The 15084-nt window shown below is 35.5% G+C and overlaps 1 protein-coding gene across 2 annotated transcripts in view; it reads right to left on the reverse strand.

The window, feature by feature from the left end:
* Positions 1-685: 685 nt before the first annotated feature.
* Positions 686-15084, reverse strand: part of IL1RAPL1 (interleukin 1 receptor accessory protein like 1) — a 1428491-nt gene continuing 1414092 nt past the window's right edge. For both annotated transcript variants that reach the window (XM_056131181.1, XM_056131180.1), the window contains 2 exons: positions 4844-5014; positions 686-4177 (listed from right to left, as the gene is read on the reverse strand). In XM_056131181.1, coding sequence (XP_055987156.1) covers positions 3459-4177; positions 4844-5014 — 890 coding nt within the window. In that variant the 3' untranslated portion in view covers positions 686-3458. The remainder of the gene's footprint in view (positions 4178-4843; positions 5015-15084) is intronic.

Genomic DNA, 15084 nt, shown 5'->3' on the forward strand with positions numbered 1-15084 from the left:
TTTTTAAAATGTATGAATTAATGCTTCCTAGAAATGTTCGTCTTAATTTACAAACATGTTATCTCTCAGTTAATGTCTATTCTAGGATAAATAAAACTTGGAGTTTAGGGTTCGGCTCTCAGTTAATATTTGCTCTTGTTCTAGAATGCTAATTAAGAGCAAAATGAGGGGGAAATAGCATCTATATAATTAAGATTTCATCAACAGAATACAAACACATACTATGAAGAAAATAATAAACACAAAATTGTTGACTGAGAAATCAGGTACTTAGATATAGAAATATAATAGACTAAGGTCTCTTAACTCAGCATATTGAATTTAGATTTGATTTAATTTTAAATCATCTGGCTGCATGAGATACAAATTTCTTCTCTGCACGTAGCAGACTGGAGAAAAGATTTGAGCACCAGTATAAAGATTAGGATGCTCACAGGCAACGAGTGGAGATTACATTAAAGAACCAGATGGACTTATGAATCCAAAGCATGTTACTTGGAGCCTAGTAGTAACTGATGAGAAACAGACAATGTTAAACATCACACATGTCAGAGTCCAGAAGCCCCTTCTCAGCGTGGCTACATTTTCATGCTTTCAACTGTGTTTTTAAAACTAGAATAATTGTATTCCCAGTAGAGAGAGAGAGAGAGAGAGAGAGAGAGAGAGAGAGAGAGAGAGAAGAGAGAGAGATGAAACCTAAGCATTAGGGAAATATTTTTCTCTTTTATTGTGAATTCTAACATAACCTTTGTTAAACACAGAGCACGTGAGCACATGATAGTTTCCTTCATTTTTTTCTCACATGGAGCTGAGAGAGGAATACTTGGGAGGGATGTTTCTAAAGCGTAGATAGCTTCTCCATTTATTTCATTTCTTTAAAATATGACAAAGCATTAGCGGAAACTAAAAACGTTTCTTAAGTTGTGAGAATATCAAATATTACCCATCAATCCCTGAATCATGCTGTTCAAAGTGCTTAAATCTACACTAAAAATAGAACAAATAATGTACTCCCAATGCAGCTAAATTAACACCTATGGATGCCTAAAATATGACTGTGGTCTGATTACTTCCTCTACATTTATTCCACACTTCCATCGTGCACTTAAAGAATTAAAAAAAAAGAAATAAACCAGGCCATTGCCATGTTTACAGTTTTCTGAGCACTGTGGGAATCTGGAATCCAGTCCAATGAGGTTCACTGCCACCAGTCCCTGACAGATGTCCATAGAACAAAGTAAACAATGGCCTTCTCGAATTCTGAAAATAACTGGTTGTGCAAAGCTGACATTAATGTTTATGTGTCCTTGAAGCTTCAGTTCTGGTTTGTGAAAAAGTGACACAGGTCCAAGGGGAGCACGGGAATAAAGAACAGATTGCAGAGAAGGACCCAGGTGAATTGTCAGGGAAATCAACATTTTTAAGCAAATAAAAATCAATGCACATCCCAAGGCTCCTTTACTTTGTCACAGAAATACTTAGACCTTTGCATTGTTACAAAATTGTTAAAACTCATCTCTCATACATTTGTAATTCAATTTTACCCTCCCAGTGAACTCTCTTGAAGTTGTAGGTTTTTTTGTGTTTTTGTGTTTTTTTGTTTTTTTGGGTTTTTTTTTGTGGCCAACTCACACCTTAGTATTGTGACCAAAACTGTAGAATTGTTTACTCATTATTTGGTGGTAGGAATAAACCAAACATACAATAGTCACTACACGAGCCCACAGACAATGACTGGAATGGAAGTTCCTACAATGAATCACTAAAGCAATGTAGAAGTTCTATTATCAGTGTTTTTTTTAAATCACATTGATATTTTTTAACTAAAAGCTACTTAGGTAATATTTTAACAGTTATGCCCACTGCAAGTTCCTTTGTGGTTAACTTTGCATCATCTTCAATATGAATATATATTAACTGCTCATGTCACTGATTTCAAACATAAAGTTAATGGTAAGGAATGTATTTCCTGGGAGCATCAGCTTTCTGTTTCTGAAAGATACAATTATACAGTTAAAAGAAAAGTAATTCTTTATACAGTAAAATTATTTGAAACACCTTCTCTTCTAATTTAAAAACTATTTTTATAAATAATGTTCACTTTGAAGTACTGATTTCTGTTGGTATGCTTATGTTCGACCTTCTGAGTTTTTATATAAACACTCTGCTATTAACAAGTTTTGCATATTTTCACAAATTGAAACCAAACACTTGATTCTGAATGTAGCAGTGAAAAGTAAATACAGTGAATTCACACTTAAATACAAGGGACCCCATAATAAGTTTCACAGATTTTTTCTGACTCTTTAGAAAATAACATTTTGTATAATACAAAGTGACAAAACATATTTGATGACACATCCTGTCCTTCCCTTTGGTTTGGAAGCCTTCAATGTAAATTTCATTAGACTTGTGTTGATTCACCCTTCTGAGATAACTTGCCTGGCATTTGCACATAATCTCATTTGCAGTAAAATTATAGAGGGAAAAGAGGAAGTAGAATATTAAACAAAAACAGTCACAAACACATTCATGCCTTTCCAGGAAGTGGTCAAATATAGGGTTTGATTTTTTTTGTTGTTTTTGTGGATTTTTTGTGTTTTTTTTGTTTATTTTGTTTTGTTGTGTGTTTATATATATATATATTTATATAAGGGTACATCAACTCATTTAACAAACGGAAACAACACTCTCTCCCCCCATTTTCGTGCCCTTGATCTTCTCGTCTTAGCACTAGGCATTGATCACAGTCAAGTGGCTAGCACACTTTTGGGTCTGGAGTGTATTCTGACGAGCAGTGAATTAAATGTTAAGACAGTTAGGCCCACCCCCACCCCTCCTCAGAGTTTACACATCATGCCACCATTAGAAAGATAGTGGTGGGGAATGAGGCGGGACAAGGAAGAGATTCAGGGCTCTGATTGGCAGGGCCCTCCTATAAACAAGTGTTCTTCTTTTTTTTCCCCACAAATGGCAATCCTGGCGTTCGTTGCACTGCATTCTGAAGGCCCAAGTGGCCCTGCTGATTCTAGGCAGAACCAAAGAGAGGATCCGGTGCTCCTTGTCCCAGTGGATAGATTTGTCCAAGCACCCCAAGGAAATGTTAAAAGCAAAAGAAAATCAAGAAAAGGAAATAAAAACCCATTCTAAAAGTAAACTAACGAAGCAAAAAAGGGTTTTCTATCTATACATAAGTCTCTTCTTTAAAAAAATGTAAATTTACAAATTCCAATGACATATAAAACAAAGTCAAAAATGTGATGGTAAGAGACATGGTAAAACAGGAAGACACTGATGCTACAAAGAAATTGCAAAAAACATATGTACAAGACCCTGTTTTTCCTCGTGTTCTAGAGATTGTAATGCATGTTTTTAACAGCAGCAGTCGAGGATTTAGTTCCAGGCACTGGACTGCAGACCCACTCAAATGCTCAGGGACAGGGTGTCCCTCGATTTTGTCACCAAATCACACTGGATATACTGGTCTCCCTTGGCAACAGTGGCAGGATGGCACTGTTTGTGTGGGCCTCATCTGGATTCTGCTCCCTGCTTGATTTTGTCTGTGGCCGCTGCCCGTTGATGAGTGTCATAGGGATGTTACAGTAGGTGTGTTGATTTCCTATGGAGGTTAGAGGCAGGGTGCCAGTAGGAGGTACGTCATACTCATAGCTTCGGTAGTAGTGCTTCTGACGCATTTGTGAGTGGTACGTGTTGTGAAAGGTGGAACGGAGATCTGGATGGGCAGTGGCTAGAGCTGTGGAGGTGGCCGCAGCCATGGAAATGGCCGAGACAGTCTGCAGCTCTCCAAAAGGCCCCTGCTCGCTAACATCTAAAGCCTGCTCGTGTGTAATGGGTTCGATTCTCTTAAAAGGCATTTCATATTGTAAACGTTTCCAGAACTTAGAGTTCAACTTGTTGCATTTTGGTCCATGCCATTTAATAACCGTGAGGAGCTTGATGGTGTGCTTGAGGGCCTCCACCTCCTGGTAGTTCATAATTCCTCGGAGTTCGCTGCATTCAATTAGTATCACTTTAATTTCTCCAGTCACAAGCATGTTTCGAAGTCTGGTCTCCAGCTCAAAGATGCTCCAGCCCCTTCTGACTACATAGTTTGGGGTCATGACAATAATTAGCCGTTTGCTTTGATCTACACACCTCGCCACATCTTCGATATATGCTGCAAAAGAGAAAGAGATACATCAGAAAGGTGTGAATTGAACATTTTGGTTTTCCAAATCCTGGAAGGTTTGGGAAATTGAAATCCTGCACACAGGTTTTTGAAATTGAAAATTTGCGCATTCACAGAAAATGGTTTGTTGGGAAAGACTGAGAAGAGGAGAAAAGCAAAGTGATCAACTTGGATGGAGTTTGGCACTTACTGATCAAAGTTAGAAATATTTTCCTCCAGTTAAAAAAATTTCCTATTTGATATTTTTAAAGTGTCAAGTCTCATAAAATGGATTCTTTATAAAAGAGTAGAAGTAGTTCCTTGGAGGTAGCAAAAATTGAGTTACATATGAAGGCACAGACATTTCTTCCTTGACAAAATGACAGATAAAAGATATGAAGACTCCAAAGTTAAAATTCTTTCTAAAAGGTGATAACTACACAGGGGCTAGAGAACAGCAGGTAAGACACTTGCCTTCCATGGGGCTGACCCAAGTTCGAATCCCTGTATCCCATAATTTCCCCCAAGCCCTACCAGGAGTGATCCCTGAGTTCAGAACCAGGAGTAAGCCCTGACCACTGCTCGGTATGGCTCCAAAACAAAAAGAAAAAGTAGTGATGATTGCACAGACATACACAAGATTATGCACACTTGAAAATGGAAATGTTAACTTACTTCCAGTTGGAATTAAATCTCTGTCTGGTATGAACAGCTTGTATCCGTAATGCTTTTCTAGCATATCAGGTAGGATTTCAAGAGCAAACCGTTCTTCCTCCCCAGTCTCTTGGTTCCACTGGTCAGGATCCACTTTAGTGTACGATAAGTATGCATCATAATCTTTATTGTCTGTCAAAACACATTACAATATTACAGAGTAAAGTCTAAGCCACTGTCTTATAAATAAAACAATAGTGCATGAAAACATTCTTTTCTTTTCACAAACATTTCCGAAAGTCCCATTTCTGAGAGACCAGAGAAAGAAGCCCTTATTGATTTTCACAGAGAATTCAGTAACGTGTAATATTCTGCTTTTCCCACAGACCTACACAGTATGTTGTTATAGTCATACAATCTTGCCTTTGGCCATTATTTTTCCCTGCTTCAAATGAAAGAGCAAAAACTGCACTTGGCTTAAGCATGGGGAAATGCTTTGCATATTGTATGAACTGTGTAATTTTCTGTTGAAGAGAAAACAAAACAGGGAATAATTGATACTTTACTGGTAGTCCATTCTTGGATTTGGGAACTGAAAATCTTGTTATACTAGATTATAATAGAAAATATATTGATTTGGAGACTGGGAAGATAGTACAATGGGTAAGACTATTGCGTTGTATGTGGCAGACTGGGGTTTAATCCTTGCACCCCATATGGTCTCCTGCACCTGCCAGGAGTGACCTCTGAATGCAGAGCCCTGTGTGAGTATCACTGGTGTTGGCCCAAAACATATATATGTGTTCATGTTTATGTGTACGTATGTACATGCATATATACATATAGTTTTTAATGATATCTTTTTTATCTTATCTGGAAAACATAGCAATATGAAATCACATCATATAAATCAGTTTGATTATTAGAACAAAAGTTGTAATATTAATGAAAGAAATGGCTTTAAGATCTGCTTTCTTTAGTCTTTCTTTTACATGGAAATCTTTATATATCAACTACTATTTGATAATTACTGCCATGTAATCTCATATTAATTTTGTAGCATAAATATCCCAAATTTTTGTTGTTTCTAGGAACAAGAAAGAAGTCTTTAATCATCTGGGTAGATTTCTTCTTGTCAATTTGTTTTCTAGAATGCAACATTGAGATTCATAACTCATCTCAATTCTAAATATTATCAATATGCTGAGTCTACCAATATCAATATCCTTAGCTCTCTTTTATACTTCCCTGTTGATTATAAGTGTATTAGTTGATTTTTAGATCAAGGTGAATTGACACTCTCATAAATTTCAGGGCATAATGCACTTTGCCTTTGGCATAGAAAATTTAATGCCCATGTGGTATAAAGACATGAAAGTCAAAAGGAGTGTCCTGGATGGCTTCAGGACACTCCCTCTGACTTTAAGGACATTTAGATGCATTTCCTGCAACTCACATGTCTGTATTCATTTTAGTAGTCTGATATATTGACCATTCTATGATCATAACTTGTTAGGGAAAACTCAGAGATGAAAATTAACATGAACATGTAAATGTTAACTACTTCATAACAGGGTCTATGGAAAAAATCTTATCTATGGGAGATGTGTTTTGAATTTAATTGACATCCCCAGGGTCATTTTAAGTACAATTGAGGCTTGACATTATGAGGATTAGGGGACCTGAAACTCCTCCTGGAGTGTCAAATGTTTGTGTACTACTTTTGAATACCTACAAAACTCTTACCAACAACATGAAGAATTAGCACATTATTTTCTATGTCATATGTATTATAGTTGAGGTATCATGGTTATAATAATTTTAAGGTATATGGGTTTGATATAAAAAGGGATTGCACCTTTACACCATCAAGTACCAAAGACCCTCTGCCAGTGTCTTTGTGTCACTTTTGCTGCCTCAAACCCCCATTCCAATCTTTTCTACCACTTGGCAACCTCAGTTCTTTATTCAAAATCAAAGGGTTTGCTATTATTTGATAATGTTCCCTTGTTTTATTTCCTTGTTAATCACATTTGTAATGTAACTTATTTTCTTCCATTAAAATCTGTATTTTTGTTTGTGTTTATAACCAGTGGTGCATATGGCTGGCTCTTTGCTCAGGGATCATTCCAGGTGGTGCTTGGGCTATCATATGTGGTGCTAGGTATTCAACAGCTTTTGCCACATTCAAGACAAGCTCCTTGAGCCCTGTACTATCTCTATGTAACCATTTGTATTTTGGGGGTCTCAGAGATTACTACTACATCTGTGCTTAGGGGGGTCAATCCGCACAGTGCCCAGGGAACCAAGTGTGGTGTGAGGAATTAAATGCAGATCGACTGTATGCAAGCCAAGAATCTTCCCCACAGGACAATTTCTGTAGCCCAAAATCTTTTTAAATAGTAATGCACTTGTAAAATTTAACAAGAAAAAGATAACCAACCCCATCTAAAAGTAGGAAGAGGTGAATAGAAACTCCTCAAGGAAGATATAAAGATGGCCAGTTCGGTATATTAAAAAAATGCTCTACATATTGATCATCAGGGAAATGCAAATTAAAACAAAAATGAGCTATCCCTTGATACCAATGAGACTCGAATATCAAAAAGAACGTAAAAATATCAAAAAGAACAAAAACAACTATTGTTGGCATGGATATGGGGAAAAAGAAACCGTTACTCACTGCTGATGGGAATGTCACCTGGTTCAACCTTTTTGGAAAACAGTATGGACACTTCTTAGAAAACTAAGACTTGAACTTCCATATGACCTAGCAATTTCACTACTGGGTATCTACCCCATGGATTCAAAATCTCAATGCAGAAAAGACATTTGTACTCCTATGTTGATTGCAGCACTCTTCACAAGAGCTAAAATCTGGAAACAACCTAAACTGGAGGTTTGAGGTGGGGACCATAAGAAATTGGGGTAATGAAAAGGAAATTCTGGTGGAGGGTGAGATGTTGGAATGCAGTATGTATAAAACCATGTCACTTACAGTATTGTAAATCATGATAACTACAATTAAATATTAAAAACATATGTCTCTTTAGAGTCTCAAGAAAGAAGATATTGGAAAAAAATAAGAATAATTCCAAAAGTACTACTTTGCTGTTGGGTATTCTCTTATTTATTCATCTTATAGTTGAACATATTATAAATCAATCTTTATACAAATTATATTTTTGCATATAATGTCTATGAACATATACCAAAATATTTTTCTATAATAGTAACATTTTATTGCTGTATGCATTAGTTCAGTAAGATATAGCATAGGGGGCCTGAGAGATAGTATAAGTAGATAAGGTGCTTTCTTTGGATGCAGCCAACTTGGACTCAATCTACAGCACCCCTTAGCATCCTCTGAACCTACTGGGAGTGACCTTTGAGTGAAGAGCCAGGATTAAGCCATGAGAACAGTCAGGTTTGGCACCAAAACAAAAAATATAGAGCACATACTATACCACCATAAAAAAAATGTATTCCAGGGGGCTGGAGCAATAGCACAGCGGGTAGGGCATTTGTCTTTCATATAGCCGACCCGGGTTCGATTCCCAGCATCCTTTATGGTCCCCTGAGCACCGCCAGGAGTAATTCCTGAGCGTAGAGCCAGGAGTAACCCCTGTGCATTGCCGGGTGTGGCCCAAAAAGAAAAAAGAAAAAAAGAAAAGTATATTCCATTTAAATATTAATTCTCTAGTCACATGTCAAAGATTTTAAATAGTATTGGAGAAAAATAGACTTTAAAAGGAAGGTAGACTGATATAAAAATAAACCAGGATTGAGGAATTTATGAGTTGGAGAAAGATATTCATTGAAGAGGCAAAGGACGGGAAAACTGTCATGTAAACAAAAGTGATAAAAAACTGAATTTAATTATCATTGGTATGTCAGTTGTTCACATCTCTTCTGTGTTCTCTTTCTGCTGATGATCATAGTGATCTAGTCTTCAATTTTTAAAAATTTTATTAAAGAACTGTGGTTTACAAATTTATTAATAGCTGAGTTTTAGACATACAATGTTCTTACACTAATCTTATCTCGTTTTCAAATATTTTAAGTCAAGAGAAGACAAAAGGCAAAGAAAGAGTCTCTAGGCACTATATAATCTGGTTAGAAAAATGTGAACACTTCATAGTACTGGAATACCACTTCCAGGTAAAGAAAAGTGTATGCATGAAATCATTCTATGATCCAGTCTGGTTTAGCTAGTTGTTTCTTTCACCCATCACCCCTGTACTGTTGTAAGCAGTATGTTTGTCACCAGTAATGAATTGTCAAATCTTCTATATCTCCTATTACACTGACAGATAGGGCCAATATTTTTAAAATAAAAGTTTCTTATCCAAAATATTTACTTGTGACTAAAGAATACTTAAATTACATATTTACAAATGATACATGATGGCATATTATATGCTATATATTTCTGTGTATTGCATAATACATTATGTAGCTAGTGTGGAGATTTTCTCAAGACATGATGATTTCTCAGGAATGAAAGCTTTTTTTATTTTTTTCGCTTTTTGGGTCACACCCGGCAATGTTCAATGGTTACTCCTGACTCATGCACTCAGGAATTGCTCCTGGCGGTGCTTGGGGACGATATGGGATGCTGGGAATCGAACTTGTGTTGGCCATGTTGGCTGCGTGCTAGGCAAACGCCCTACCCACTGTGCTATTGCTCCAACCCCAAAAGCTTTGATCATAGTTTTTTTTGCAGTAATGTTTCAACAAATACTTAAATATATAGACATAATGTTTATCAAGACTCCTTTGGATTAGTTCTGAGCTGTTGCTTCTTACTTGTGATTCAAGTTTTAGAATTCTTGCAAACTCCTCTGGACAAGTGGGGTAAACTTGAGCAATGATGAAAAAAAATGGAGATCTTTCAAAAACAAACTTGGAAAGCTTATGGAGTGGTGATCCCCATATTCAGAGGTAGAGAGTAAGTTCTCAGTATTTGCATTTATAGCAAGATTTCAGGTAAAGATGCTTTTTGGCCAGGACCACACTTTGAAGAATTATTGTTTAGAGAGGGTATAGAAATTCAAAAGACTCAAATGTATCAAAGAATTATAGTTCACTACTAGGTTGACGAGAGCACTATATACCTTTAAACACTAACAACCTCAGATATATAAGTGGTCTTCATACTTAGAAGGCACATACTCCGGATAAGATATCTGAAAATCCTTAGTAACCAAATGAAGCTGAAATAAATCTCAGCCTCATGATATAGCCTGTCATTTTAAGAAATTTAATTATGGACAGATTTGTAATATTTAAGTTAATATAACCCAGATAAAAAAAGAGATCAGACACGTATATTATCATTGGTAGTAAATGTGGCTAATCTCCCTGCACTGTCAAATTCTACAGCAGAATCCTAAAATTAGTATGACATTTGATTGATACATAATTCTGTATTTATCCTGGAGATCATTAGTATATAATAAAATATATATTTTATATTTTAATTAAAATTTTAGATTTAAATTTAAAAATTTTATTTAATTCTAAATTTAAAAATTAAAAATTTAAATTTAAATATAAAATTTAATTTTTAAATTTGAAAATTTTATTTAAATTTAAATGTAAAAATTTAATTTAAAAATAAAATTTAATTAAAAAATAAAAGCAATAGTATGTTTTTATTTATAACTAGAAGAAAATACCCTACTTGAACTTTATCACTCAAAACATTGTGCCAGCCACAATACTAAATTTAGGAATGTTTTCTGACTCAAATTCATGGAGCTTAAGGTTTTTTCCCCTTTTTTCCAAATCAACAGTTGAATAGTCTGATTTATGCATCATCCTTTTTAAATGCTGTTAGGGACTATTTTAATAAATACGAATGTGAATGAACTCTGATTACAATAACTTTGAAAATCTTAACATTTTATAACCATAGGAAAGTTATCCTAAGCTTTATAAAGGATAGATCTGTGATCCTTTGAAGGATATGAGGGCTTTGGGCCACAGCCACCAGTGTTCAGGGCTTACTCCTGGCTCTCAACCCAGGTTGGCTATCTGTAAAGCAAGCACTTTAATCCCTGTACTATCTTTCCAGCTGCAGACTTAGCAGATGTAAAACTGATTCCAATCCAGCATGACTATGATTTTGGAGGTGATACTGTTATATTGGAGAAGACACATGATAAAGACTTTACTTGAAGAAACAAGTCTGTAAACGCTAGAAGTTGTGCTTCTTTTGTCAAGTAAACAGACATAAATATAAAGGTATATGAATCATGAAGAACTAGGCAACCAATACTCCACTAAAGAAAATAATAAGGTGCCAGTAACCAATACCAACAAATGGAAATCTCTAATTTTCCTGAAAAATCATTCAAAGAATTATCTATAAGAAACTTAGTGAAATATAAAAGATCAGAGATAAACAGTTTAACAATATCAAGAAAACAGTATATTAACAAAAGGAGAAACTTAGTATATAAATTAAAGCTATACTAAGTTACCAAACAGAAATCCTGGAACTGAAGAATGCAACCAAAATATAATTTAGTATATAACTTAAACATCAAGTTTTATAATGTGGAAAAATAATCAAAGAACTTGAAGATATATCATTTCAATTTATAGACACAAAGTGAAGAATAACAAAAAAACAGTTAAGAAAGCCTATGTGAATTAGGGATCATTACATGGAATGAACACATTCACATCACAGTCACATCATAGAAGTTACAAAGGAAGACCAAGAAAGAGAAAGAGACATAGAGCTTGTTTAAGGACATAACACCTGAATATACTTTCAGCTTTTTTTTTTGGGGGGGGGGAGGGAGAGATGCATCTAGATACAGAAAACTCAAAGGAACCCAAGCAAGGTAAATACAAATATTATTAAGATGTTGTCACTGTCACTCTCCTCCCATTGTTCATCGATTTTGCTCGAGCAGGCCCAGTAACTTCTCCATTGTGACATTTTTTACTGTGTTTGGCGTATCAAATACATCACGGGTAGCTTGCCAGGCTCTGCCGTGCGGGCGAGATACTCTCAGAAGCTTGCCAGGCTCTCCAGGAGGGGCGGAGGAATCAAACCTGGGTCAGCCAGGTCGGCTGCGTGCAAGGCAAGCACCTTACCCGCTGTGCTGTTAAGATGCATTATAACAGAATGGTAAAAGTAAAAACAATGAGATAATTTTGAAAGTAGCAAGAAAAAGTAATGAATCATGACTTATAATAAAACTGCACAAGACCATCAGTCAGTTTCCCTTTGGATATCATACAGGCCAGAGCAGAATGAGAGAACTGACCACACAATTAAATTGTGTGGATCAGTGGGAGTGCTCTGGATGTCCTTGGGACAAGAGTTGGGCACAATGCTGATGGGTTAAGGGTTGGAATTATGTGCATGAGAAACATTTCTTAGCAATTTTGTAAAACATGGAATCTCAATAAAACATTTTAAAAAGTTAAAATGTTTCAGGTAAAAAAAAAGTCATAAAGGCGAGGAGAGAATGGAATAACATATTCAAAGTGCTTAAAGGAAAATATCTTAACCACAAATACTATGCCCAGAAAAATTATCCTTCATAAATGATGGAATTATACGAACACTTTTCAGTTAAATAAAAGCTAAGAACATTCATTGCCTCTAGACTTATCTTACAAGAATTGCTAGAGGAAATTCATGTTGAAATTAAAGAACATAGAATCGCAACATGAAGTCGTGGCAATATGAACCTCAGTGGTAGAGGTAGACATACAGACAAATTCAGAATATCTGAGTAATGTATGGTCATGTGAAAATTACTTTTATCTCTAGTATAAAAGTTCAAAATATTATTGAAATAATCAGATACAGCATTAACCTGGTATAAAGACAAAAATAGGAACACTACCTGGAAAGAAAACTATAAACCAATAATGACTGATAAATACAGACATAAAATACTAAAAAGTACTCATTAGTTAAATTTAAAAGCATATTAAGGTAATAACAGTACACAGTCAAGTTGTTTATACACAAATGGTTCAACACATGCAAACATGCAACTCAATAGATGTTATATGCCACATTAACAGAATTAGGAAAAAAACGGCATGGCCTTATCAATAAATTTACCAAGAGAATTTGACCAAAAGTCCCATTTTATTTTTTTTAATTTGTCTCAACAAATTAGTTGAAAGCCAGAGCCTGGTAACCTAACCATGGCGTATTCGATATGCCAAAAACAGTAACAATAACGGGTCTCATTTCCCTGACCCCTAAAAAGCCTTCAGTTTGGCAGCATTGGGAAAGACGAGTAAGGAGAGGCTGCTAAAAATCTCAGGGCTGGGAAGAACGGAGACATTACTGGCGCCTGCCCGAGTAAATCGATGAACAACGGGATGACAGTGATACAGTGAAATTAGTTTAAAAGAAACATACCTCAACATAATAGAGACTATATATTACAGGCCCACAGATAATATCTACTCAGTTTATGAATAAGAATCTTCTAAATTTACTAACAAGACAAGGGGTCACACTTTCACTACTTCTGTTCAACTACTAAGCCTTGAGCACTGCTTTGTGTGGCTCCCAAACAAACAAAAAATTAATATATGAAATAAAATATTAAGAAATATCAATGAGAGAAAAATATATTTTACTATATGCTAGGAATGGAAATGTGATTTGGAGAATAAAAATAATTTTTATCTTTGACATATGGAAGGATAGTATTCAATGCTCTAAAGTATTGAGAAGGTGAAGGATTCATGGAATTTAAGAAAATATATACTGAAGATTTTCTTTGGAGGAAAAGTGTGGTATCTATTGGACTTGGGCTAAGAAAGATTTACTGACAATATAAGTGGCAAGATATTGACATTAGAGTCTTAGAAAATTTTTAATCTTCAAATATCTATTGAATAATTGTCAGATGTTATTGGAGATTGGCCACTCATTAAACTAATCTCAAATGTTTATAAGTCGCATTTGTGAAAGTAACTAGTTACAGAGGCCATTATTCAGCCAATGGTTTACCTAAATGAGAATGGAGGAGGGCTCAAGGAGTTAATGTTTATTTCATCTTAGTAGGTAATTTTCTGTTTGAATCCAGTATATTAGCAGAAAAACATACTGGGCTTGCCTGCCAACAGGTTAACTTTATGATTTTGTTAATATTTATTTTATTTTTTGGGGGAACTCACTCAGTGGTGCTCAGGGGTTACTTCTGGCTCTGCTCTCAGGGATTACTCCTTGGGTGCTCTCAAGTCCCCTCAGTACTGCCAGGAGTAATTCCTGAGCACACAGCTAGGATTTAATCCTGAGCATCGCTGGGTATGGCCCCGAAAAAAACAAAAAATAAACTCTAGACATCTTTGAACTTTTTGAAAGTAATCATTTTATTCATGACCTTGTATTCAAGCCTTCTTTTGATGTAAATGAATAAATGAGAGTCCATCTTGAATTCACACTACTGTACAATTAGTAAGCCTTCACTAGTTAAGTACATAGCACTAAAAAATGTAAACCGCTAATAATGATGTCTAAACTGAAGTTTGTAGTAAATATTGAATAGAAAATAAGTGTACCTTGGGTTAATGGAGGAGATGATTTTACGTTATAGAGAAAATATGAAATGTGTATGAGCAAGAGAGATATGGAAGGAGAGTGTAAAGAGATTAAATTTACATGTGCTTTAAAATAAAAAAGTAAAATATTACTCAGATTCTGGGAGTGGAAAAGGAGTCTGGTGTTGTTATGATAACTTTATTTTCTTGTAATTATTACAGCACAGATGGTGGACTACTGTGTTAGTATTAGTCTGCTCTAGAGATTGTAAGCTGCCTTTATCAGGATGGTAAGTTTGCATTTTATTAGAATAATTATAGTAGCGTATTCGATATGCCACACACAGTAACAACAAAAGTCTCCAATGGAGACATTACTGGGCCCGCTCGAGCAAATCGATGAACAACGGGAGGGCAGTGACAGTGACAGTGAATTATAGTAGCATTTGCATTATTGTTTTCAGTAATTTATTTATCCAATGGACTGTCCTTATCAGTAAATGTATGATATAATATTGACCTCAGAAATTTTTGATACTTTTTAAGAAAGGCTTTAAGGATGCGGGTCATGGGACCAGAGCGATAGCACAGTGGGTAGGGCGTTTTTGGCTTGCACGCAGCCAGCTCCGGTTTGATCCCCGGCATCCCATATGGTCCCCCGAGCACTGCTAGGAGTAACCCTTGAGCATCACCGGATATGACCCAAAAAGAAAAAAAATAATGTGTGT

Source organism: Sorex fumeus, unplaced genomic scaffold (genome assembly GCF_029834395.1).
Source record: "Sorex fumeus unplaced genomic scaffold, SorFum_2.1 ptg000086l, whole genome shotgun sequence".
NCBI classification, from domain to species: Eukaryota; Metazoa; Chordata; class Mammalia; order Eulipotyphla; family Soricidae; genus Sorex; species Sorex fumeus.